This window comes from Marmota marmota, unplaced genomic scaffold, assembly GCF_001458135.2.
Source record: "Marmota marmota marmota unplaced genomic scaffold, marMar, whole genome shotgun sequence".
NCBI classification, from domain to species: domain Eukaryota; kingdom Metazoa; phylum Chordata; class Mammalia; order Rodentia; family Sciuridae; genus Marmota; species Marmota marmota.
Window position 1 is genome coordinate 563,355 of NW_026000174.1, and position 27,638 is coordinate 590,992.

The window sequence follows — 27,638 nt, forward strand, 5'->3', positions numbered from 1 at the left end:
AGGGGGAGGGGTGGAGGAGGGGGAGGAGGAGATTCATCCCTTCCCAGTGACAATGGGCCCTAAAGGGAAAAAACAAATACTGCACGCTGGGCTCTGGACTTTCACCCTTCCAGTGAGTCCTGGAAGGAGGAAAAAAATAAACAGTTCTGGATAACAATGGGTACAAGAGGCTCCAGCTGGTCTCTGTATTTTCATCCCTTCCCAGTCACAATGAATTTCAGAATTTTACGACTTTTTCCCTGACTTTCCAAACCAACAGTTCTGCTTAAGTCTGCAATGATTAATTCACCCTCTTTGTAACCTAAAAAATGCAGACCCCTGTCGCCATTTTCTGCCCAGAAAATGCACCCTTCCAATGCCTGATTGATTGACTCCCTGGCTTAATAAATAGGATCACTAAATCTGTTGAGGTCTGTTCCCAACTGTTATTTGTGCTTACATTTACATTTCTGTGGTTTCACTTGTATGGGCAAATGTCTAGTATTCTTGTATCAAAGACCTCACAGAACAGGGATCATTGTGGTTAAGGGATTTTGTAGGTGTTATTCCCATTCTCCAAAGCATTGTCTTCCTGGTTTTGTAAAAGGAAACTTGGTAACAAGAACCTTGAAGTTTGTTCTGATGCTGTTTTCTTCCTGAGATTAAAGGAACTTTCCTGCTTCTTTCTTCTGTGGGAAAAGCACTTTTTAATAGAAGAACATTGTTAGTTTTGATAAATACATGTATTTTTCTCCTGATGGATTACTCTGTATAAGGACACAGCTGTAGAAAGCTTCTTTTCTTACTGCCTCTTACCCCTTGGCTTCCTGAATTTATTTATATGTCTTTCTGAGTATCCAACAGATTCTTATCCTCATTGTTATTCTACATTATTGTGACAGTTTGTACTTGACAAGATTTATCTCATCTCAGGGCTGCTTTCTTGTAGGATAGAAATAACATTTGTGTGATGCATCCTTGGTTATGCATCTTCTGTTTCCTGATTTGCCAACAATATATAAAGAAATTTTATTTTGATGCTTCCAGAAATGCTCATGTCATCTAAATTAGATTAATAAAGTCATACAAATTATGAATAATTCAACAAATGAGATTCACAATATAGCATTTCCTATGGAGATTTTCTATACTCGCTAGCATTCTTTAATTTTTTCATTAAAGAAATAATGGATTAATTTCCCCCTAGAAAATTATATCTGTTAGAATTGAAGCCACATTTTTTTTCATAGTTTACTTTTTAAAGCATTTCAAACGCTTCTTTTAATGTTTTTTTTTTTTCCTATCATTTTTGAGGGGAGAAAATTTTTCTTAAGTGATAGGTGATGCAGTTTATTACTTATTAGTAAAGGGTAAAAAAGTCATTCATGAAAATGCTATCTTTAAAGATTTTTTTATTCCTCCCAAATGATCTAATTGTTTTGTATTTTATCATCATCATCGTTCTAAAATAATGGGTGTAATTTAACATTTCAAATTCTTATTCTGTCTTCATTCTCAGTGTGAGTTTCATCCTCACCACTTGTTATGGAATGAAATATGATATTGAATGTCTGTTTTCACAATCATGCAAAAATATTTTTCTGCTGTTTAAATCAATCAGTCTCTTGTACTATATTATACTAACTGTAGGAAATGAATATACCATCATACAGATGTTTATTCTGTGGTTGTCCATGAGCTCCTGAATTGATATAGTGACAGATGCAAAAAACAATGACCTTTGGGTAAGACAGAAATAAATTAGATCCTATGTCCGTCAATTAATTGTTCTGAAACATTGGATATATTCTTTAATCTTTCTCATCCTCAGTCTTTAGACTTTTAAAAAGGCGATGATTAAAACTTATTTTAAGGATGAAGAAAGTAGTGCATATGGAAATGGCCTTGCGTAGTATCAAGCAGATTGCATTGAAATACATGAAGTTATATTATTTTCCTGTTATCCAGGCCATAATGTTTCTCAAATTCAGCAGACCACTGCTATATTGAATGAAATAAAAGCTTTATCTCATTTTTTTTTCCCTCAAACCTTTCATAAACTCTTGCCCTATTCATATCCTTCCAATCAACATTCACCTGTTTAGAAGTGACGATCTCCACTCTATTCGGATGAGGAAATAAAAATATTTACATCAGAATATGATTTTTTTAAATACTGAGTTTGGAAGTTATGTGGAATTATAAAATATATATATGTTATATATAAATAATCTATCCTTTCCCTCTTTAAATCAGGAAAAAAAGGAAGATTCATCCCTTCTGATAGAAAAGGTCCTACCACTCTACTGGGCTTTGGAATTCAAATCTCAAGAACTCCATGAGGCCGTCTTTTGATTCTTCACTGTGTCCCTCTGAGTGTATGTTTTATTTCCAATAACATACAAACATTTTCTAATATCTCCATATTTAAAAAAAAATGAGACCACATTCCTCTTTTTATTTCATATCCCTTTCCTGCTTCCCTTCTTGTCAAAATCTTTTGAAAGGGTTGTTCAGAACCTGCTCCAGTCTGACTCCTTCTGGTAGCTTCCACTCTGCTGAATCTGCTGTCATTGAGGTCACAACCAACCTCAGGTTTTCAGAGACCACAAATAATTTTCTATCTCCATTTTATTGGCTTCTTAAGAAAAATTTCTTTGTCCACTTCCTGCTTCTTGAGCTTTTCTCCTACATGGCTTTTGTGAGTTATCATATCCTTGTTTCTGTCCATACTCATTAGTCAGAGATTCTAACTCTTCTTTGCTAACTCATCAATATCTGCTCATCTTTTTAATAATGCATTGTGCCTTTGCAGTAAAGGTGACCAAATACATGACTCCAAACCTATTCTTTCTTTAACTTCAACACTCCAAGATCCAACAGAATTCTTAGTATCTAATTGTAATATCCTAAAGAACTTCAATATTCCAGAAGAAAACTTTAATTCACTTTCTTCACAAAATTTATTATTAGTTGTCTTATCTTTTTTGCTTCTATAAATAGACCTTCCATTCTCCCTAATGTGTCACACTCTAGAAATCATCATTGTTTTCACCATTTATAAGAAGTATTAATATTAGCTATATGTATATCATCATCAAGTCTGTTGATAAATCCTTTTTCTTTTACCACTCAAAGATCATGGGTTCAGTTTCTCTGTCTTCCAACAACTCCCTTGTCACTTGTCTGGTTGATATCACTATTATCTCTCACCTAAATTAATGCAATAGAGTAAGTCACTTCCCCCATTGAAGTTCTTGTTCCAACAATTAATTTGCCAGAGCAATTGGGGTAATTTTAAAATATGTCAATCTTAAAATTATTTCAGTATCCAGATTCTATTGTTCGGATCGGTGTCTCCCAAAGGCCTAAAGGTTTGCTAAAGGCTTGATCCCCAGCTAAGGCACTTATTTAGGTCATTGAGCACATGCCCTTGAAGAGAACAATGAGACCCTGGTCCCTTTCTCTCTCTCTCTTTTGCTTCTCAGTCAGTAGGTGAATGCGTTTTCTCTACCATGTGCTCCCACCATGATGTACTACCTTACCACAGACCTAAAGGCAACAGGCAACTGATCATGGACTGGAACCTCTGAATCTGTGATCCAAAATTAGCCTTGGAAGTGGAAAGCTAGCCAACACACTTGATTAAGATCATTTAAAATCTTTCCACTGCACTTAGAGTTCTGCTGGTCTCCTCACCCTCATTTTGTAATAGATTTCCTTTGTTTATCATCTTTTGCTTTTCTGTCTCCTTTCTAACCTTGTGATAAGACAAGTTCATTTCTGCCATAGGCCTCTTGGAATTGTTCTTCCCACTTCCTGAAACACTTGCCCCACAGGCTGTCTCCTTTTGGATCTCAGTGTTAAATTATAGTTCATTTCCTCAGAGATAGCAGCTATTGCAAGTCTATCTCAATTGAAACCTTCTCAAGTAATTATTTATAAGTATATATTTTCTACCACACCATAGTGCTAAATTGAATTCTGTGCTTCTTTCTTTCTTTCCCTGGTTTCCTTGAATTTCCTAACCCCACCATTGAATGCAAGCATCTAAATGTTGAAAATCTTGTCTGTCTTATAATAGTGTGCTAAGAACATTGGTATACATTTATAAAAATATCATATAATAATCAAAGATAAAACTTGAGGTAGCTATTAACATAAGCAGCATTTTTCTGGCTGAGAAAAGGAATGCTTAGAGGAGAATAAATAACTTGGTTGAGATAATAAAATAAGATGTGGCAGCTTTGGAATTCAAAATGAGGCATGTCTGATTCTGAAATCTGTGATCTTAATCACATGATTTATTGCCTCCTAGCCTCCTAATTTCTGGTCTTTTGATGTATTTTCTAGCCCTCTTGGATCTGATGCTTAGTGCTATTTTAGCAGTTCTGACCTTTGGTTCTCTAAACAATTATGATGAGGACCTTTCCTATGATCATACTGCTTCTGCCTGCCTTGGCTGAACATCACACTATCGTGTTAAATATTCCATTCTACCTCCTGGGACCTCATATTCTGGGACTTCTTTCCACTTTGCAACAAACTGTGTCTTTAGGCAGATCATGCCCTCTGTACCCCAGTTTTCCTATTTGTAAAATAGGAGTTTTCGTCATGCTCTTGAAATGTTCTTTCAGATTTTAAAGTTCAGCAAAAAATATTGAAAATTCATGCTTCTTTCCCCTTCTGCCTATGAGATTTTCAGGTTACCAATATTTTAATTTAAACAATTTAATTTCACTAGTACCAAAACACATTAATCCTACTAAGAATTGGATGCAGTTGGAACATTCTTTAGGTTATTAGTTATAGCACAATTTTTTTATCCGTTGATAGAATATAATTCAATTTCCTTTGATCAACATTTGACTCCACAACAAAATGTTATTGATAACCCACCAGATGCCTGCCTAATTCAGAGTTATCAATTCCACAACAGTTTAGTATTTAATGAATCACTTCTATGTGCCAGGGTTCTGTGTTAGGTGCCAGAGATGACTGATATATAAACCCGGTCTAAAAGGAGCTCATAATTTACTGGGAGACATAGATAAACCAATGAATCAATCTAACAAATGTAGACTGGTCCAAGAGCTAAATCTAACAACAACACAAAAACAACTGTAGAAATGTGGTCAAATATGAACATAATGCTATAACTGCCATTTATTCTAGGGAGTTAATTCTGTTTCAGAAAAAAAATCAGGGAGCCTTTTAAAATCTGGTGACAGTCCAACAGTGTAAAAAGAAACCCACAGACAGACAGATCTCCCTCTGCTATACCATTTGATTGCAAGAGCAGACTTTAAGATATTTCTATGGTTTCTGAGCTTACCTCCTTCCATAACCCTAGAATTGCTGTCTTTCTGAGCAAGCTTTAGTCTTGCAGTCACCAGGAGGGAAGCAATCTGCTGTTCATTCCTGAAGCCCCAGAGAACCACCCTTCTGCTTGGACTATTTCTATGCTGCCAAATTGGCAAGGCATCTGTTTTGAGGGCATGTGGGTCAGGGTAGCCTTCTTAGTAGGATAGCTCATGGGAGGCTTGGACAGGGGAGCAGAATGGAAGGGAAGCCTCACTGACAAATACAGCCAAGAATTCACTCCAGGAGATGTAATTAATCTGTAGCTGAGGAGCAAGGCAGGTTAGCCATTCCTGGAATGTGTTACTTTAGGTTTGCACCCAGCCAGAATTCCCATGCACTCAAAAGATAAGCTACGCGGAATTGCTGAGATCTTACCAATTGTAGACAGTGCTTAGAAAATAATGACTAAAGAAAAATATATATTGTATATGCTTTTCTAAAACTCTCTTTATGAGAGCTAGTTTTTGCAAATGCTTTGTAGTTTGTAAAGTATAAACTCACATCCCCCTGAGGAAGGTAGTATCACAGCCACAATTTAGTAAGTAAAGAAAGTGAGACTCAGAATGGTTCAGCAATTTCCCCAAGATATTACAGAACCATGACACAGTACCAGGTCATGCTCAGCGGCCCTGACTCTAGAGCTCATGGTTCTTTCACTACAGAATTTATCTTCACACTTAGAATCCAGATTCTCTAATGTGAATTCTTTTGAGTTTTTTTTTTTTAATCAATTTGTTCTGTTTGGCTCACTTCTTACTGCAGTACCCATGCTGCTTTACAAGTGTTCAAAATAACCACTTGTGTTGACTGCTCCTGCTTCCCCTTTGGAGGAAGAAGATCCTCTTTCTGTCATATACATAGCTCTACATTCCTTCAATCTAGTTTTTCAATTCTTTATGAAGCAGCACACAGTACATGTTACTTAACCTCTGTAGTTCATTGTATTCATCCATAATGTAATGAAAATGGCACTTACCAGATAGGATGGCGGGATTCCCATAGGTATTAAATGAATCAATTCACACATAGAATTTGGTACCTAATAGGTTTTCAAATAAATATTATTTGTGGTTTTAGGATTTTAAAAATGTTGTAACTGTTGGCTATTGTCTGTATCTTTCTTATGTTGTTTCCCCATTGATTGTTTACTTTCAAAAGTCACGAATCAAAGTCCTATTCATTCTTCAAAAGGTTTCAGATCAAAACTGTATTCTAAACAATAGAATCGAATTGCTCATTGAATATTCACTGTGTGTGAGGCAAGGGGTTAGGTGCTATAGATACAGGGGCTGAAAAGAACAGCTCTGGTTTCTCTACTTCCTTGGTGTCCTTTTCTTCACTCCCAAATATTCTGGCCTATCGGTAACTATTACTAAGGAAGTTGCATTTTGCTTTTTGTTGCTTGTTTCTTTACATATCTAGTCTAGGGAATATTAGGTGGAGAATAAAATATTTAACAATGGTTTGATCTTCATGTTTTAATATAGCATATGACACCTAGAGGTATTTAATGCTTGTTGAAGGAACAGATGAATGGATGCAGGTGTATGGAGGAGTGCTTGCTTTTCTCCATGGAAGGCTTTCTTAGTGAAATGCAAAGCAAAGGAACATGTTTAGAAAGCTGCTTTCTGCTGCTCTGGCATTTATCTTACACACCATCCAGTACTAACACTTTTTATTCCTTCCTGAGTTTGCTATCAACACAAAAACTGGTACTATTGGTAAAACTTGAAAATGGAAACATTGCTGCCCAATGTGTAACATAAGTCCAAACAGATCATCTGAAATCGAGACATAGATAAGCAAGAGTTAGTTCAATTCAGACTATTTCCATATAGGGAATTTGAAAGCCTGCAGAAATAAGAAGGTGTCTGGAGTCATTGAATGTAGCACCCTCACCATGAGCAGGTTGTGCTAAACTGCAAGCACTTTAGAAGCTGCTGCCGGACAGACAGTGACATAGCATCCTGAGCTCAACTGCCTAGTACAATTCTTCATTCAATCAATCTATGGAGGATAGGATTCAGAAAAAGAATCACCAGCAATTGCTTTAATAAAAATAGATTAAAAGCATGTGGACAGAATGTGAAGCAGCTTTCAGAGCTCTAGGTAAATGATTACACATTTCACCCTATTTCTGTGTTTGCTTGTTTGTCTCATTTGGGGGAATTGGCACTATTAGTATTATTGCAAAGGTGTCTATGCCCACTTCAAAAAATAACAAATAAGTGCAGAGAACATAAAGTTCATGCCTAAGTCTACCAACCAGAAATAAATTATCAATATGAATTAATATCCTTTCTTGGCTCTATTCATAAACATATGCACATATGAATACAAATGCATATGCTTGTGAAATAGGATATTATTAAGTATTCTGTTCTAAAACATTCATTCCTTACTTAAATATATACTAAACATTTAAAACACAACAATTTAAATATACATCATAATTTTAATGAATACTGAATTTTTCATTATATACAAGAGTTCACTAAATGTATTTGCAGTGTACTTTGTGAAAGGGCAGTAGATAATATACTTAAATCACTTCTCCTAGCTAGGTTTCTAGTTAGAACACCATAATTAGACATTGTAATCCTTCATTTATTCATTTAAATGATGTTGTGTTTGGCATTATGCTGAGTACAAAGAATATAAATTTTAAAAAAAGATGTGTCAGATAAAATGAAAAGTGAAGTAAAAATTCAAGATTTTGTCAGGTAAACTAGTAATTGGACAATTATAATATGTTTTAATCTATGGAAAGGGAAGCACACAAGTTTGTTGTTGTGTTGTTTGTTTTTGGCGCTGGGAATTGAACCCAGCCACATCCCCAGCACTCTTTTATATTTTATTTAGAGACAGGATCTCACTGAGTTACTTAAGGCCTCGCTAAACTGCTGAGTCTGGCTTTGAACTCATGATCCTCCTGCTTCAGCCTCCTGAGCTGCTGGAATTATGGGCATGCACCACAGCGTCTGGCTCACACAAAAATTTTTAAAGACCCAAAAGAATGGTGCAAGTGCCTTGGGGTAGTGGAAGAAGCTATGAAAAAGTTATGTTTGAACTACCTCTTCACTTATAAATATAGTGGAAACCTGGTTAGTCAGCTTTTCATCACTGTGACTAATGTAACTAAGAAGAACAACTTAGAGAATGAAAGCCTTATTTTGGCTTACAGTTTCACAGGTCTGAGTTGATGGATGGCTGAATTTATTGCAGGAACATCATGGCAGAAGGGCATGGAGGGGGAAAGCTGCTCAGCTCATGGCAGCCAGAAAGCCCTGAGAGAGTGTTCCCCCAACACTGGTCCACACTGTCATTAACCACTCCAACATATTGCTCTGTCTGAGAAAGTCCTGAAGAGCTAGAAGTTAGAAACTCTAGTTGGTTCTCTAAAGTCCAAATGACCACCTTCAAACAAATCCTCCACCACCAGTAGTTATTTTGCTTCAAACGCAATAAATAAGTTTTTTTTTGGAAATCATAGTCTGAACACTCAATATCCTGAAATAATCACTTTATCCTCTTCATGAATGCAACCACACATTGTTCTTTCAATATTCTTTAGTATGCTACAACGATTACCTCATTAATCTTGTGTGTTAATGATTTTACTCTTAACTACATGCCTTAAGAAGGTCTGGGAACTAGAACCATATAGCCTAGCAGACAGCTAGCCTGTCCTTGGGAGTTCTATATCTCCTACCTCAGGGCAATCTGCACTTAATGGCTATTTAGGAAGGGTTTACAAACTGAAATATACTCTATAAACTATCAAGACCTGGCTGAGTGTAGGACTTCAAATAAAACTGTACCCTTAAATGGCTTCTTCTCATTCATATCCAGCCTTACTCTTCCCTCCCTTAAAGCTTTCTCTTTACTAAACACTTCTTTTATAAAACATTGAATACAAATCACTGGCTTAGGATATCCTTCTGAAAAAAAAAAAAAAACAAATGACAAAAATTTATTTGCTTTTATGTGATAACTAAAGTCACATTTGATAGATATTTACTATATTTAAATCTAACAAACACATAATTTATGAAAAAGTCTCAACTAACCTGTCAACAAAGGCATGATGAAGAAGAAAAATGGGATCATTGGCTGATCCCTGCACCTGTGACATCGTTCCATTCATATAGATGTGCAAAGCATTGTGCATGCTGCTTTGAGTGGTATCTGCTATCCCAGTAAGTGGACTAGCAAATCCTGTTGGTCAAAAGAAAATTGCAAAAAAAAAAAAAAATTAGTTTACCTAAATGATTAAAAATACAAGCAATTATCTCATTTGCTCTACAACTTCAATGGAAAGCCTAATTCAAAAATCAAATCAATAAGAAAATTCATTCTGTATTGGGATTCCTTACATTCAGGATACCTGGTGAGTATTCAATAAATCTTGTGCAACTGAATGGTGTTAAATTGAGTATAATTGATGGATTAAGCAGATGGAATAGGCTGAACCAATTTGTGCTCCCCTGGTTACTTCTATTATTCCTCCTTTCAATACTTCAAAGTGATAAGAGCATTTTATAATAATCAGCATAGTCATTTTTTACTTCAATTTGCAATAGCACTTAGAGTTCTTTTTAGTCCATTACATGTCCCCTTGCTTTCCAGATTTAGAGAACACTTTAATGTGGGTATCTGGAAGAAGAGAAAGCACAAAATTTGTGACCTCCTATATTATAATTCATCCTTGACAGTCTTATGGATACCAGGTCATAATGTGATTTTTGTAAAAACATTTATTTCAAAGTTAATTAGAACTCACTCTCAAAGACCATACCAATCACTGATCTCTGTAAAATTACCCTCATAACATACAGTTCTCTCTTGATGGGATTTCGTTGTCTAAAATAACTATTGTGGAAAAAAAAAAATATATATATATATATATATATATATATATATAATATATATATATGCACATATATAATAATTTAGATGTAAGGTGTCCCCCAGAAGCTCACTTGTGAGACAGTGTAAGCAGGTTCAGAGGAAAAATGATTGAGTTGGGAGAGTCTTAACCCAATCAGTGAATTAATCCCCTGATAGGGATTAACTGAGTAGTAACTGAAGTGGTAGGGTGTGGCTGGAGGAGGTGGGAATTGGGGTGTCTCTTTGGGGTATATATTTGTAACTAGCAAGTGAAAATCTGTCTCTCTGCTTTGTGATCATCATGTGAGCTGTTTCTGTCTGTCATACTCTTCAGTCATAATGTTCTGCCTCACCTTGAGCCCTGAGGAATGGAGCTGGGTTCTATGAACTAAGACCTCTGAAACCCTGAGCCCTCTAATAAATGTTTCCTCCCCTGCAATTGTTCTGGTTGGGTCCTTTTAGTCACAGCAGTTAAAAAACAAAACAAAACAAAATCTGACTAAAACAATATACATGGCATTTACTATGTGTAAACATTTTTCCAAGAGTTTATCATGATTTTCATATAATGATTTCATATTAGGTTGAGAATGATCATACAAATTAGGCACTTACATTATTATGGATATGGAAGAAAAAGGCTTACAGAGGTAAAGAAATTTGTGTGTAAGATTAAAGAATAGAAGGCGTAGGGTTTGGAACAGAACCCTATTTCACTGTGGTGCTTGAGTTCTTAAATGCACGGGTTTACTGCATTTCTTATATGGCAATAAATCTTGTCATTGAGGACAACATTTCTGTCTTTGAATAACTCTAAATTCAAGTTTTATTCATGGAATTTTACATACTTTCTTTCACATTCTTAAGTAAGCTTCAAATTGTTTTATGCATAATTATAAATAGTTTCAGAGAATATAATTCAGGGCCATGACCAATAGTATGTATTTTTATAAAATATTGTAAAAGTGCTTTTACCTTAATGATTTGATAACATCATTCATATAAAAAATATCTAAATGAGCTCATAGTTGGAACATTATAGAGTTTCCTTTTTATGTTCAGCTTAGCCTTTATAATTTAATTTCTCATAGAATTATTCCTAAATGTGACATATTTTATGATGAAAACAATTTTTAAAAATTGTATTGGGAAAATGCTGGTCAAAGTATACAAAATTTCAATTATATAAGAGGAGTAGGTTTAGGAGATCTAGTGTGTCACATGGTGGTAATAGTTGATACCAATTTTCCATTATATCATACGTTGTTAAGAAACTACCTATTACATTTTATTTTCTATTAATCAACTGTATTCTTACCATCTTTTAACTCTGGTCCTCGCTATTCATATTGCTGCAGTTATTAGTACTATAGATGGCATAGTTGACACTTGCTGTTTACTTTAATGTCAGATCTAGTTCCTGGCTATTATTGTTATTGCTGTTGGCAATTTTTTACTTCACCATTTCTATTTTTTTTTAATTAGTATTGCAGATGTTATAGTAGACAAATAAAATGTAGCTGGGTCTTCAAAGGACTTAAAAACAGCATTCTATAGTGAAACAGCCACATCAATGCTTGTAAAAGCTTAATTCACAATAGCAGAGCTATGGAAACAAAGTAGATGCCCTTGAACATATGAGTGGATAAAGAAAATGTCTCACACACACACACGCACATGCACACGCACACACACACAATGGAATATTACTCAGCCATAAAGAATAATGAAATTATGGCATTTGCTAGTAAATGGATGAAACTAGAGACTATCATGCTAAGTGAAATAAACCAATCCCCAAAAAACAAAGGCTAGATATTCTCCCTGATATTCAGATGCTAACACACAATGAGGTGGGTAGGGAAGAATAGAAGTTCATTGGATTAGAGAAAAGAGAATGAAAGAAAGCGGGTAGAAGGGTGAGAATATGAAAGACAGTAGAATAAATCAGACATAAGTTTCCTATGTTCATATATAAATACACAACCAGTGTAAATTCATATCATGTATAACCACAAGAATGGGAAGTTATACTCTTTGTATGAATCATATATCAAAATATATTCTACTGTTAGTATGAGTAAAAGCACAAAAAATTCATAAAAATTTTTAATATATGGTTGTTTCTTGGTTTTCAATTCATTCCGCCAACCTATGTCTATTCATTGTAGAGTTGATATCTTTTATTTCTAATATTTAATTTGGTCTTGTACTTGTTTGCTTAGCTAGTCTTCAAATGAGTTTTGTCCATTTGCGAGCTTGAGGTTTATTTTTTTTATTTCTTCTGTGTAATGTATTTAAGTATTTTGTGTTGTGCCAGCTTAGTTATAAATTCTTTTAGTTTCTGCTTATCGTGGAAGGTTTTTATTTCTTCAATTCTGAAGGATAACTTGCTGAATATAGCACTCTAAGTTGACAGTTATTTTCCTTCAGGACTTAGAAAACATTAATCCAAGCCCGCCTGGATTTTAGAGTTTGTGCTCAGAAATCTGAAGTAATTTTGATTGGCTTGCTTCTAAATGTGACCTGATGTTTTTCTCCTGAAGCTTTTAAAATTCTGTGTTTGTGCTCTATGTTAGACATTTTAATTATAATGTGTCATGAAGAGATTTCTTGTTTGATCTTGTCTATTTGGAGTTCTGAATGCATCCTGTATATCCTTCTCAAGGTTTGGAAATTTTTCTGTTATTATTTCTCTATAGAGGTTATTGATGCCATTAGCCTGCATCTCACACTCCTCTTTAATTCCCTTCATTCTTAAATATTTTTAAAATATTTTTATTAAATTTTAGGTGGATATAACATCTTTATTTTACATTTATGTGGTGCTGAGGATTGAACCCAGTGCCTTGTGCATGCTAGGCGAACACTCTACCACTGAGCCACAATCCCAGGCCCTCATTCTTAAATCTTAATGTTATCCTAGAATTCTTGTATATTATGGTCATAATTACTTTTCTTTTAATACTGTCAAAATGTTCAAGGTTGGCCACATTTTCTTCCTGCTCTGGCATTCTGTCTCCAACATGGTCTACTCTAACAGAGAGATTTTCAACCAAGTATTTTGTTTGATTTGCTGTGTCTTTATTCAGTTGTTTTCTGTGTTATCTTGGATTTCATTGATCCTCTTGATGAACATTCTTTTAAATATTTTGTTTGATATTTCATCCACTTCAACAACTTTGGAGTTGGTTGCTGGTGAATTATGCACTTTAGGAAGTTTCAGTTACCTTTTTTTCTTAATATTTCTTGTAATCCTGTCTTGGGTTTTATGCATCTATTAGGATAGACTCCTCTTTCACTTTTATGTGTGGGACTTTTTAGGGCCCAGCCTTCTTTTTCAATGTATTCTAGAGTGATCTAGTTTGAAACATCCTCATAGGTGATATTCATAAACTTTTTAAAAAATTCTCTGCTTTTGCTATAGAAATAGATGTCTATAGCTGGGTGTGGTGGCACACATCTGTAATCCCAGGAGCTTAGGAGGCTGAGGCAGAGGATCTCAAATTCAAAGCCAACCTCCGCAACTTAGCAAGTCCCTAAGTGATTTAACAATACCCTGTCTCTCAATAAAAAATAAAATAAAAAAGGGTGGTGAGTGATGTAGGGGTTAAACACTCCTGGGTTTAATTCACAGTATAAAAGTAAGAAATACAAATGTTCAACAATATATGAAAAATATTTCAAGATTAGTAGTTCTTAGGAATACACAAATCAAAATTACACCGAGATTTCATCTGACTCCAGTTAGAATGGCAGCCATCAAGAATACAAACAATATTAATAAATGCTATATGATGTGGCAAAAAGAAACACTTTTACATTGATGGTGGAACTGTAAATTAGTACAACCACTACGGAAATCTGTATGGAGGTTCCTCAAAAGACTAGGTATGGAACTATGTTATGACCCAGAAATACCACCCTTCAGTATTTACTCTAAAGAATTAAAGTCAAGCATGTTCTAGCAATACATTCATACCCATATTTACAGCAGCAAAGTTCACAATAACCAAGCTGTGGAGCCAACCTAGGTGTTCATCAATAGATAAATGGATGAAGAAAATGTGCTATAAATACACAGTGGACTTTTATTCAGACATAAAGGAGAATGAAATAATATTATTGTCAGATAAATGGATGGAACTTGAAAACATATGTTAAGCAAAATAAGTCAAATGCAAATAGTTGAGGATCTTATGTTTTCTCTTATATGTAGAAGGAAAAGAGGGAGGGGGAAGAAAAGCTGGTGAAGTGGCAGAACTCATGAAAATTGAAGGGAGATCAGTTAGAAGAAAGGGACCAAGGAAATAAGAAGGGGAAGGAAAAGGGACATACTAGGGAATGATATTGGCCAAATTATATTGTCATATTATGTGCATATGTGCATGTATATAAATCTAACAAGTCCCATCATAATATACAAATATGAAGCACCAATAAAAAATATTAATTAAAAAGAAAAGTGGTAATAAAGTAGATTTAAAAAGTTCTCTAAACCAAGAAATGATAAATATGTAATACCTATGTTAATTGCCTCCATTTAGTTCTTATGTATACATGTAGCAAAACATACTTTACATACCATAAACAATTTTATGTCCACTAAAAATAAAAATAATAACTAGCCCATTATGCTTTTTTTGTAATAAAGAGATATATTAATTAAAATAATTTTGAAAATTTTGTGTTAATGCTAGTCTAATTTTCTGGATAGAGCTTGCATTAAATTGATCAAAATCACATACATAAATATTTTACAAAACAGTTTTTAAATGTTAAAGTAGAATTTTATTGACTATGTATTACCTACGAGATTGATAAAAGATTGTATAAAAGTTAATTTAAATATTCAGGGATGAATAATATCTTAGTAAGGACAGAGTTCAGTATCAGAATTCTGTTCTGAATTTTTTTAAAAATCTGTGAAAATGTTTTAATGAATAATAAACTGGAAATGTAAAAAATGTATAAGAATTTCACTTGAGTATTTGTACTCATTTTGAATTTTCTGTGCCAAAATTACATAACTCAGGATAAAGATAAGTTTTCATAATCTAACCCATCATCTAACAATTCAATCAGTAATATTTTGATAAAAGCAATATTATAAACTATGAATTTATTATAAACCATTCATATAATCGGTATTCTCTGACCATTAAAGTCATTCATTTGACAATATTGTTGTCAATATTTTGTATTCTCCAATTTTTGGTACCCTGGAAATTTTTTCCCTTTCTGGGCAAACACTATCTTGTAATGCATGCATACATATAAGAAATAAGAATTTCTCCTAATGTTCAGGAAAAGGACAAGGTGAGGGGAAATGGTAAAGGAGAAGCCTCAGGAACGCTCTTGGTCCTAAACTTTGAAGAGGACGTGAAAATAAATTTCCTTAAAATTCTCTGTGCTGTGGATCCTTTAGAGTCTTTGTGAACCTACAGTATTGTATCTATTCCTGTTTGAAGGTACTGCTATCGAGAAAGTATTTTTAGAGCTCTGCAGACCTGTTCCTTATTGAAAAGTAGGACTCTTATCAGACTCTTGTCAACTTGCTTCTCTTTTTTTGAGCTTTAGTTTCTTCAATGGCAAAAGAAAGAGCAACTAATACTCATCTTTTTGGTTGTAGTGAAGATTAATTTTTACAGCATATATGAGAACATCTAGTACAGATCTGGCACAAAGGGGTACTTTCTGAGTAGGACTTATTTTTTTCTATAACATGGCTGTGTTTTTAAGTGTATGTTGGTGATGGGAGCTGCAAGCCAAGAACACGGGCACTCCCACTACAGAAAAGTCTTTTCTTGTCACTCCAGGCCATCAGGTCCCATTCTCACACCAGACATCCCCTCCTTCCTGGGCTCTATCTGATTATATTAACAAATTTGAAATATGTACTTGTCTCTTCAAATAGACTGGATATGCCTCAGAAGTAGGGATCAAATACTTTGCTTTGATTTTTCCATAGTCAAAATCAGAGTCTTGCATGTCTCTGTATTTAAAAGAAAAACAACCATAAAATATTTATCAATTCTTCCTTTATACATCCAACAGAGGTTTGGAATAGGAAAGATACATTTTTCACCATAAAACCTATAAGGGATCATCAGAGAGCTCTATCTGGTACTTGTCAAGTGATATAATAGATAAAATATGATAGAAACAAATAATATTAAAATATGAATAAATATTTTCTATTTTGCTTAAAATTCTCTCTTTCTCTCTCTTTTTTTTTTTTTTGACTGGTGAAATTACCTTTAAAAAATAGAAATGCTTATGCCGCATCAGTAGCTTCTCTTGCTGAGATTTTTATTATTTGCTGGAAGAATGAATCCAAAAGAAATTTCAAGCACTGAATATTAATAATTACATACATCCAGCTTTTCAAAATCTTTCATGTACATAATCTCATTTGCATCTTAGTGTTATGTATGATAAAAATTTTTATCACTATTCCAAATTTACAGATGAGAAAACTGCAGTTTATAAAATTTAAGTAGCATATTGAAATTCAAGCTAGTATTTGGAATCAATGAATTGAACATAGCTTTGATAGATTCCAAAATCTTTGCTCTTTTCTATTTACCAGAGTTGAGCAGTGTCTGCACTATGTTACTGATACATCTTGGAAAACTCATCTTACTATGCTCCTGAAATGAATTTGTGGACTTGCCATTTTCAAAATGCATTGAAATATAGAAAGGTGTGCCAGGAGCCATCCATGACCCATATGTGAACTATGCGTGAAGTAAAACGATGTTGAAGCCATTAAGCAGGAAAACCTAGTATCAGCATTGCCAGTAGCAACCTTGCCTGGTTCATGTGGCTTCCTACCTAGCTCCATCAAAGTTCAGCACAGCATCCAAGATAGGGTGACCTGCTGGAGCCACACAGCCTCTGGGAGGTGGGTGTGGCTTGCCAAAATGCCAATCAACCTGTTTACTGCAAGACTTCTGTCACAGCTAGAAGCAATACTCCTCCCACTGAAACTTTATCCCTGCCTTTTATGTACTGCCCCTTAAATAAAGAATTGGGACCACCCTTCAGTTGTTCAATTCCAGCTCCTTTCAGGACTAGAAGACCTATCAGACATGCACCTTTTTATCTAATATCCGGCTCTGTCTCTATTTCTTTCTAAGTATTTCAGACTTTCTATTTTCCCCGGCAATTCACACCTTCTAAGCAGGTCCCTGAGCTGGTGGGATGCTAGCCACCCAGCAATAAAGGGGCAAATTATATTATTGTCTTACTCGTATCCACAAAACGCCTAGGAAGTCTGTTGGAAAACTTGTTAATAATCACAGATGCCAAAATGGCTCAAAGATCTTTACAAAAGGCAGTGACAGTACCCCAAATTCTCTAATGTTATGCCTTAAAGTTTGCATACTACATTCCTGTGGGAAATTTATAAACATAGTTTCATATGAATGATAACAGGAAACTTTAATTTGTCAACCCGTCTCTCTCTTTCATTAGTCCCCCGATATTTCTGTGGAGGTTTTTTTGTTTTTAATATTGATCTGATACCTGGAATTTGGATATAATTTGTCTAGAATGGAATTCAAGCACTTAATGTTTTGAAATTTTTATTTTCTATAATTTGACAATCCAAAAACATTTCTGCCTTCAAAGACGTTCACATCACAAACTTATGCTGTGAAATATTCTCTTATGAATAAGTGGTACGATGTGTTATCCTGAGAATGATGTTAAAAAACTGATCAACTACCAAGTGGCAGGCAATGGCTTGGCATTTTCATATACTTTATCTTATATTATTAGTTATACTTCTTTCTAGGAAGCTGGATGATAGATATCACACTTTATCATGCTTGTTATAAAGTGTGAAAAGGCCCATGGTTAAATCTTTAGGAGAATGAAGCACATTTAATTTATTTGATTTGAAATCAACCTTTTAAACCTATTTTTAAATATTTTATAGTGATTCAGAAAGAGAATTGGAGAATAGAAACCATAAAGAAATTTGAAAGATACATATTAAAACATCTGAAGATTGAAGAGATTCTTAAATAGTGACTTACATTCCTTCTAATTTACTAATTAACTAATATGCAACTTAGTTGAGGAACTACAAAGTGCACAGTTTCAAAATCACACAATGATTTCAGAAGATGTATTTAATTGCAAAGTACTTTATAATGTCTCATGATTTAAACTACTTACAGCAGATATGTAAAAGTGAAGTCAAAAATATTTGGATTCTAAGCAAATCCCTAGGTATACTGGAAGGATTAAGATTCAACCAGCTTCCAGGTTTCTCAAATAATGTTCTACAGCCAAAAATGCAATTTATTAGCATTTTTTTAAATTAGAAAACACTTCTAATTTGACCCAGGAGAGTTCTTCACTTGTGGAAATCAAAGCAATTAAGCAAATGTAGTGGTGGAGGTGTCTTAACATATATTTATTATATGATAGCTAAGGTCACCAAATGCTCCACAATTGATGTAGTTTTCAAAAGTGTAGTCCCAGAGGCAGGAGAACCACTTATAAACTTCTTGGAAATTCAACTACTCTGTCACAGAAAAGGACTAAGTCAGAAAGTGGGATCGAGCTCATTGTGATCTAGAAGGCTTGTCCAAGATCATACAGCTACTAGGTGGCAGTCACAGAGTTTGTGCAAGTTTTCTGCCAGACCTCAGGGATTGGGTCTTACTTATTCCATTGCTTTATCTTAACTGGTACAAGCTATTAGTTGTGACTAAGAACTAAAATTAACAGTAAATGTTGTGTTCCAGTTATGTTTCCTTTAATTCTTGTCATGTTCATTGGGAGAAGAAGCTGAGACTTTGCTTTTTCAAAATGTACTCTCTCAGGGTAAAGGAGGCCAAGTCCTGGTATTTCCCGTTTTGGAAAAGAACTTCTCAAACTTCCTATCGCAGGACTGCAAGTAGCATATAATCCGACTGATCAGTAGGATTTCTGTCATAAGACACAGAGAAGGCTGGAATTTTGGATAGTGTTACCAAGATATGTGCTAGATGCCCACCTCCCGATGGCCAGTTTTTCTTGTCATGTGTAATTCTTTTACCTGATTTCAAGAGTTTGTAGAAAGATCTAATTTCAATTCATACAGCTTTTAAAAGTCATTCTAATAGAATGTACTATCATTTTGTTATACTTTGTCCTTGGTTATAAATTTGATTTAGGAATAATACACTATTAAATGATTCTTATTCATTTGATGCCTCAAGTACCAGTCTACTACATTGTTTAAAATTTGATTTCTTAGTAGAGCAAGAAAATTATAGTGTGTGTATTAACATGTAAGACAATAATCTTATTTCGTGAAGTTTGACATTATATAAAAAGGACTGTCCTAAGTAATTTACAAATATTATCACATGGGCTTGGAACATGGCTCAGTGGTAGAATGCTTGCCTAGCATGTGTGAGGCTCTGGATTTGATGTCCAGAACCACAAAATAACAACAACAACAAAATATTAACTCATGTAATCTTTATAACACATGAGGTAGACACTATGATTTCCTTCTCTTTGTACATAAAGGATCTTCAGTAGATAAATGTTACATTTACCAAAAGTCATCTGAGTAGTGAATTATACTAGAAGGATTTAAACCCAGGTAGTCAGACTCTTAAAAACTATTCTCTGATACCTCTAAAACTTGGCCTTTTTATTTGGAATCTTGAGGACATGATCTTGTTAATGATCCAGTTTTGTTACTTGCTGGCTGTGTGACCTTGTACAGTTATTTAAATTCTTAAATATCAGTTCCCTCATCTATTTAATATGCATAATAACAAGTATGGTATAGGGCTTTTGAGAGGAGTAATTAAAATAATGGATGTGAAAGGTTTTTAGAAACTGAAAAAGCAAGGTTATATTGATGCTAGCCTTTGTTATTAAATACAGGGGCTCTTTTGAAATTTGTAATGCTGTTTTATACATTAACATATTTTAATATAGAGAAGATGATGAAAATAATTTATAAATTATCCTCTTTCTCTTCTTTGAATTTTATCTGAGCTACTCAAACTCATCCTGAGGATGTCATATCCTTAGTGAGATGTTCTCTGACAATAAATACTTGGTTAGGTCCCTTTATCTAAAAAAAAATTATATGTGCCTCTTTTTAATATGAATTCCCTTTGGATTATAATTTCTTATTCATGATCTGGTTCTTAACTAGACTGAAAATTCCAAGAGGTCAGGATCTGTATCATATTGAATGTACTCTTACTGTGTTCCAAAGTGCCTATACACAGTGCATGCTCTATAAATATTTTTTAATTCATAAATATGAAATATATATTTCTCTTTCTAAAACATGCAATCCCTGTTGCTAACAAAACTGTCAAATCAGTTAAGCTAATAGTTTTTAAAATATCCCCATAATGTTCTAAATGTTATGCTTTTAACTAAGTAGTATGAACCATAGCTCTGAGTCTGGCCCTCACATTTCTATGCTATAGGTTATTCTCTCAACAGTCTCCTGATGGGATAATTAATAAACCCAAGTATGGTGTTATTCAGCATGGAGGAGATGAGAGCATATGTCATGGGGGGGAGAGATACATGATTTTTTCAACAACAAAATCAATTATTTATTGTTAAAACATGGAATACATTTTTGGGGAGCTATCTTTAAAAAAAGAGTATTATAAAATGACTAGGGAAATTAGAACTGCATGGCCTTTTCCCACTTGATGGAAAACAGGGTAACATGAAAGAATACTGCAGAAAGAAAGAAATTATGAGAGAGGGAAATAAATTATTTTTTTTCAGAGTCAAGAATTGAGATTTCAATGTAAATGAGGTAGTCCAGCCCAGGCCAAAACTAAATGGCCCTAGCAATTCCTGTATAATGGAAACAAAGCAAACAATCAAAAATGATGAAGAGGCTCAAAGAGAAAGACCCAGCAAACATCAATAAAATACTTCACAAAACCTGTTTCCCCTATCTCTAGGAAGAACAACCTTGCATTTAGAGGTGGGCTGTGAATGAATTGTGGTCAAAGGAGTATGGGCAGAAGGTTAAGAAGGTACTTCCAGGTTTGGTCCATGTATTTCTCCTGTGCAATTCTTCATACATTCCAATCTCCTGTCTCACAGGAAGCTGCAGAAGATCCACCAGGGAATTGAAGAATTATAACATGGCCATGTGGAAGGTCATTCACCAACAGAACATCTAAATTGGCCTTTGGATTTTGACTGAACAAGAAATCAATTTTTATTGGGTTAGGCTACTAAGGTTTTAGAGTTTGTTACAGCTTGTAGCACTACTTAGTTTAATGCTTTCTACTTTCCTAAATGAGACAACAAATGCTTGTAAGTGTAATAATTTGAAAGATTTGGAATAAAGGATTTTGACACTTCATTTACTAATACAGAGTTCATTTTTAAAAAATAAAGTTTAGTAGACAGATGCAGTAAAAGTGTGATTTTATTTTATATATTTTATAAAAACTGGGAAAGGAATTTCAGCAGAGACTGCTACTTTTTTCATTAATATGATTTTCATCAATATGATTTCTTCTCTTTTTCCTAATATGTATCCTAAATGTTTCTGAGTGCATGGCCACTCTATAGAGATTGCATTTTTTTGGTTTCCTTAAGGCTAAATGTACCATATCTGCTTGACCACTTGGTAGAACAGAAATGATGAGACATACTTCTAAATCATGTCTTTATGAAAGAATGGGAATGCACTCCTTTTTCCACTCGGCAGTCTTTCTGCTGATTCTGTTGAAAATATTAGGATGAAGACAGAGATCTGGAAGCTGTGAGTTGAAGATGCAAGAATTGTACCACTAGCCCTGGATGATCTTCCTTCTCATTGTTTCATAAGTGTAAAGTCAACTTCTATTCTTTAAAAAATACACACTGTTTGAATTTTCTTTCTTATAACATTTTCAAGTAAGCCCTGATTAGTAGATAATAGGCTAATTCACTAAAATTCCATGAAACTGGAAAGTGACCCATGAATCTTAGAAAAAAATATGAGCCACAGTTGATTTTGGCATATACACAAGCAAGTCTTCTTATTCTGCTTACCTACTACTCTTCAGGTATATCTGACCATAAAGCTGAACCTGGCAACAATTTAATTCTCTAGAGTATTAATGAAATAAACCTTGAATGGTGTTCCTGGAGTTCTACAATGCAGTGACCTTGATGATGGTGATAATTTTAAGAGCTGGGTGACTTTTATCATCAGAAGATGGTATCTTAACACATATTGGCGCTGATGTGTTGTGTCCATTTCATGTATTTTCCTTTGGATTCAGCTAAAATTTTAACACAAACATCTACTGAAAATTCTGCCTAAAATAAATATTCATCTTGATTCTTTTAAACTTTAGTGTAAAGAAGAAAAGAAAAAATAATAGTAATTGGCATGAAATTGATCCCAAAGTGTGGAAACTAGAATTAACCTTTACATTTGTTAGATTTGACAATTTTATTTTGTCCAGATTTTTCCAAGTAAGTTTCTTGAAATTTATAAACTATGAGATTTTCAAAGAGTAGTTGAGAAATTAAAGACACAAAGTGATGGCAGGAATAGGGTCTCTGGTCAAATTAACTGGAAGGCTGGGTTTATGGCTCAGCAGTAGAGTGCTTGCCTCGTATGTGCAAGGCCCTGGGTTTGATCCCAGCACCACATATAAATAAATAAAATAAAATTATTGTGTCCAACTACAACTACAAAAAATAAATATTTAAAAAAATAACTAAGTACTTTGAGTTAATTAAACTGAAATAGCTTTCTATATTGGATGACATCTCAGACCTTATGTTTTGGTGAGTTTTTAAGATCTAAACAGGTACATCCATTTGTCAAATAGATCAGTCCAAGGATCAACTTTTCATTACATTTATACTGATTTCTTTGAAGGATAGTACAGTTTGTATTTCAATTGACCATTGAGACTATTTACAAGGGATTTCCAAAGCCCATGACATGTAGCTATTTGCATTATTTTTTCTCCATACCAAAGGTTTAAGCTCAACATGAGAACCTAAAAACAGGAGCAAGGATCATTTTTAACTACTAAGCAAAACTAGCCATCTACTTGGCCATTATCATAATATAAAATTGTGGTTCTTACTTACCATAATATAAATAAGCTTTATGAATTGATATGGAATCTCATTCCTTCATTAAAACAACACACAAAAATAAGAAGCAATTGCTAAGACTGGTGTATAAGTAAACACAAAACTAGAAGATTGAAGAAGAATGGTTATAAAGATAAATAAATGTGCTTTGGAGGTATTTTTTAAATTAGGGATTTGGAAAGTCTGTTGTTACTAGAACTATGATGTATATTTTAAAGCAGTTCTCTATAAACAATCTATATGTTCAAGTAAATAATATGCTAGTTGTTGAGCAATTAGTTTATTGTCTGGCATGGTAATTTTTCATTCTCTTTAACTTAGCAAAAATAAGATTCTTCATATTGTGATTTTTCATCATGTCTGTATATTTAAATGTAAATTTCAAACACCACTATAAAAAGGTTTGATTGTAACTTGTTTTTTAATTAAACTTTTTATTTTGAGATAATTTCAGACTCATATGTGCTTATAAGAAATTATAGAAAGTGATCCCATGTACCTTTTATTTAATTTTCTCTAATTTTAACTTTAAAAAATATGTTAAATTGACATATATGTGAGTTACTCAGACATGGACATTTAATAGAGAGTTTCTTGAAATTAAACAAAATAAGTTTTTCATTTAAAAATGATGCTATTTTTGCCAATGATAATTTTCTACCTTTCAAGCAAACATTAGAATTTATTAAAATTTGATTCCATCACTGTGTGACAGTCTTAGTACTAACAATGTTTCTGATATTGATGTATGTAATATTTCAACATTTGATGTACCTGCATAATTCAATATTTTGCAAATTAACCATGCATAATGTTATAAGATCATTCATGAATAAAATATCCACTCAAGATGCAAAACAGATCCATGGAATTCAATGTATCAAGTATCAAAATTTCAGATATGATTTCACATTTGACAGTGCAGTTAAACTTTTAAGAAATCCCCACTTGTGAAGTTTTAGTGTCGAAAAAAAGAAGATGCACAATTATCTGAAAATATATTTTTAAAAATTTCTCCCTATGACAATTATATAGTTGAGTCTTCTTTTTCTCTAAGTTTTCCAGCCTAACAATACATCATAATATATTAAGTGTAGAAGCAGAGGTAAAAATTAAAATGTCTTTTATTTGCAAAGTTATAAGGTGCTGCCATTCTACTTACTACTTTTTGAAAATATTTTTAAAATTGTTATTTATATAAGACTGAAGGGTCATTTGAAAGTGTCCAAATATATATGGACTAATACTCCATATTTTTACAGAGGGAGCCCAGGTTTTTCCATTATTGTTTATGAGTTTACTACTAAAAATTTACTGAGTGCAGGATGCCATCCTTGAAATAGGATAAGAGATGGTCCATGAGGACCTTTTCTCTGCATGGAAGCCAGGAAGGGATAGGCTTGGAGCTGGGAACTTCCCATGGCTCTTCAGCGGGGACAGACCACCCAGTGCACATGACCTTCCCCTCTGCTCTGCTGGGAAAGTTCCTCATAGTAGCACCAGAGATGGACATAGCCATTAGGACCTGAATAGCCCACCTTTAACCTTTTTTGGAAAAGAACATTCTATAGAATCTCTTTGATGTCTCCCAGGAAGCAGGCTTGGGCTCCATTTTGTCAGAAGCTCCATCTGGTCAGTTTGCCCATCCTGTCCTTCCTTTTGCAACTACTTTCTGTGTTCTGTTTTTTTTTTTTTTTTTTTCACCTTTCTATTTTTCTTGGCTCAACCACCCCATTCCATCCGGGCGAACACTATTTCCACATTCCTAGCAGGCAGGAGCTGAGTGTCAAACAATAATATTCACAAACTGTTTTAGTAAGTGTTTTTGCTCCTGTGACTAAAGGATCTGACCAGAACAATTTTAAAGGAGGAAAAGTTTACTTGAGGGCTCACAATTGGTTTTCAAGGTCTTAGTCCAAAAAAGGCTAACTCTATTCCTTGGGGGCTCCAGGTGAGTCAGGACATCATGGCAGGAGAGTGTGATAGAGGGAAGCAGCTCACATCATAATCAGACAGCCCAGAGAGAGACTCCACTGGCCAGATACAAATATACACCCCCAAGCCACACTCTAACTCCCTACCTCCTCCAGCCACACCCTACCACTTCAGTTACCACTCAGTTAATCCATACCAGAGGATTTATTCAATTATTGGGTTAAGACTCTCACAATCCAATCATTACTCCTCTGAATCTTTTTGCATTATCATACATATGTTCTTTTGGGGGACACCACATTTAAACCATAACAAACTACTTCAAGTTCTTTCTGAAGGAAATACACCATTGAGTTTCCATGCAAATGTCTCAACAATGTCACTACTTCTAAAGAAATTTGTCTTCAAAAATTTTAGAAGATTCCCTAGTATTAAAGCCATCCATTTCTAGCAGATTGTTACTACCTTTTGGTTCAGGTGATCCTCTTACATAAATATTAAGTCTTCCCTAAGAGCAGTTTTTGCCACGGATAGCTTAAAATACACATACATATCCAATCTTTATCCATACTGTAGCAGATGAGTTTTGTTTCAGGATTTTAAAAAAGCTAATGTTCCCTTTTGAAGAAAGAACTATATTCAAAGGAAACGTAGTTGTTAAGTGATACACTTGATTCTTGTTTGAATTCTCTATATGTGATAGGAAGGATCCTATTTACTCAGAGAACTTGAGAAAGAAGGAAAAGTTACCTTTCAAGTAAAGTAAATAGAGTCAGCTCATAAAGGAAGGACACAGACTGTCTCCTGAGCTCACTGGAATAATCACTTTGCTGAGAGTGGTTCTTTACTTAACCACTTAACACTAAAATATCATAGAATTAATTAATCATTAAGGATTAAATAAGATAATAGTGAGAATTGAGAAAGTACTGGAACAGTGTTATTGTTATGATCAGGATTGTTGCCTAATCAGAATACTGATTCACCTGCCAAGGTAATAGTGCTCAAAAAGATTTTCCTGGTGTGGATGAAATCCTTCTCAAAACCGCCTGCTTCTTTTCTGTGCCAGTCTGCCTCCAAATACTCAGCTTTCTGATTCCCTCAGGATTAGTGAAGAAGAAGGGAGCCTTCCAGTTACTAGAATGCATTACTCCACTTAAACAGCTTCCTTGGCAGTTTGGCTCATAGCTAGTTTCAAATGAACTTATTTTTAAATCTGTGTGACCATTTTTGTATCAATTATAAAACTTCATTTCTCAGGCAGGGAGTCTGAAAATTATGCTGTTTTTTTGAGATCTCTTTGTGACTATCCAGCTGGACTTTCTTGGAAAATATACATCCTGTTCATCTTAAAATTTATTCAAAATATCAAAACTTCCATATTACTGTTGAGATTGCTTTTTGGGAAATCCCAGTGCATGAGTTGGTAAAGTACTTCTCAGTGAAGTGTTTAGCAGCCACACTGACATGGAAAGCATGAAAGACAGCTGGAAGAAGACTCCTGGACAATCAAAATGGCAGTTTATTAGAGGGGGTATTATATGGAGATAAATTCAATTTTGAGTGGCATATAGCTTAAAAAAACAAAACAAGGACCAATGATCAGAAGCCAATGGCTGGTGCTTCAGAAAAATTCTCAACTCTTTGTTAAACATAAGCTTTCACTCCATAACAGAGTAAATGAATGAATGAATGAATGACTCTTAATAACAGCAGAATCTTGAATTTTGGTTAATAACTGTCAAAGGAGTGCTGAAGTTGGAAAGTTATGCATTTAAATCATTGATAAATACCAGCTGTAAGAGAAAAGTGTGATGAGAGGTAGGATATTTACAAAGTCTTAAAAATTTTATCCATTGGATAGTTGATTAGTTTGAAAGAAAAAGCAATTACATAATGGGAAAATTGGACCATGTCACAAACCAGAACAGGTGATCAAAATTAGTATCACTAATGTGATAAAGATGGCTACCTTTTGCTTCCAGATGTGATGCCCTCTGAGTAAGACACAAAATTGCCCATATAGAATTCTGGCTAATAATGCTTTCCCTGAATCCAGTCATGAGAAACTACCAGAAATATTAAAATGAAAAATATCAATTTAATAAAGATACACACCAAAAAGCCTATATAATTATTTCAGATTAAAGAAGACTACCTAAATGCTACCTGACACAACACTGAACCCAATTATGTAAAGGAAAAAATGCTATAGAGGGTATTACTAGGTGTATTAAAAACTTGAATATAAATAGTAGATTAAATTAGAATGTTATATCAATGTAAAATGTACAGAAGATGAAAATTATCTTGTGGTATATAATAGAATATTTTTGTCTCTGTGGTGTATAATAGAATATTTT

At 34.1% G+C, this 27,638-nt stretch overlaps 1 protein-coding gene across 1 annotated transcript in view; it reads right to left on the reverse strand.

Moving 5' to 3' along the window:
- The window catches only part of Tyr (tyrosinase), a 99,314-nt gene that overhangs the window by 58,279 nt on the left and 13,397 nt on the right, over positions 1-27,638 (reverse strand). Inside the window, exon 3 of the mRNA XM_015507093.2 lies at positions 9,414-9,561. Within this exon, the coding sequence (XP_015362579.1) occupies positions 9,414-9,561 (148 nt within the window). The remainder of the gene's footprint in view (positions 1-9,413; positions 9,562-27,638) is intronic.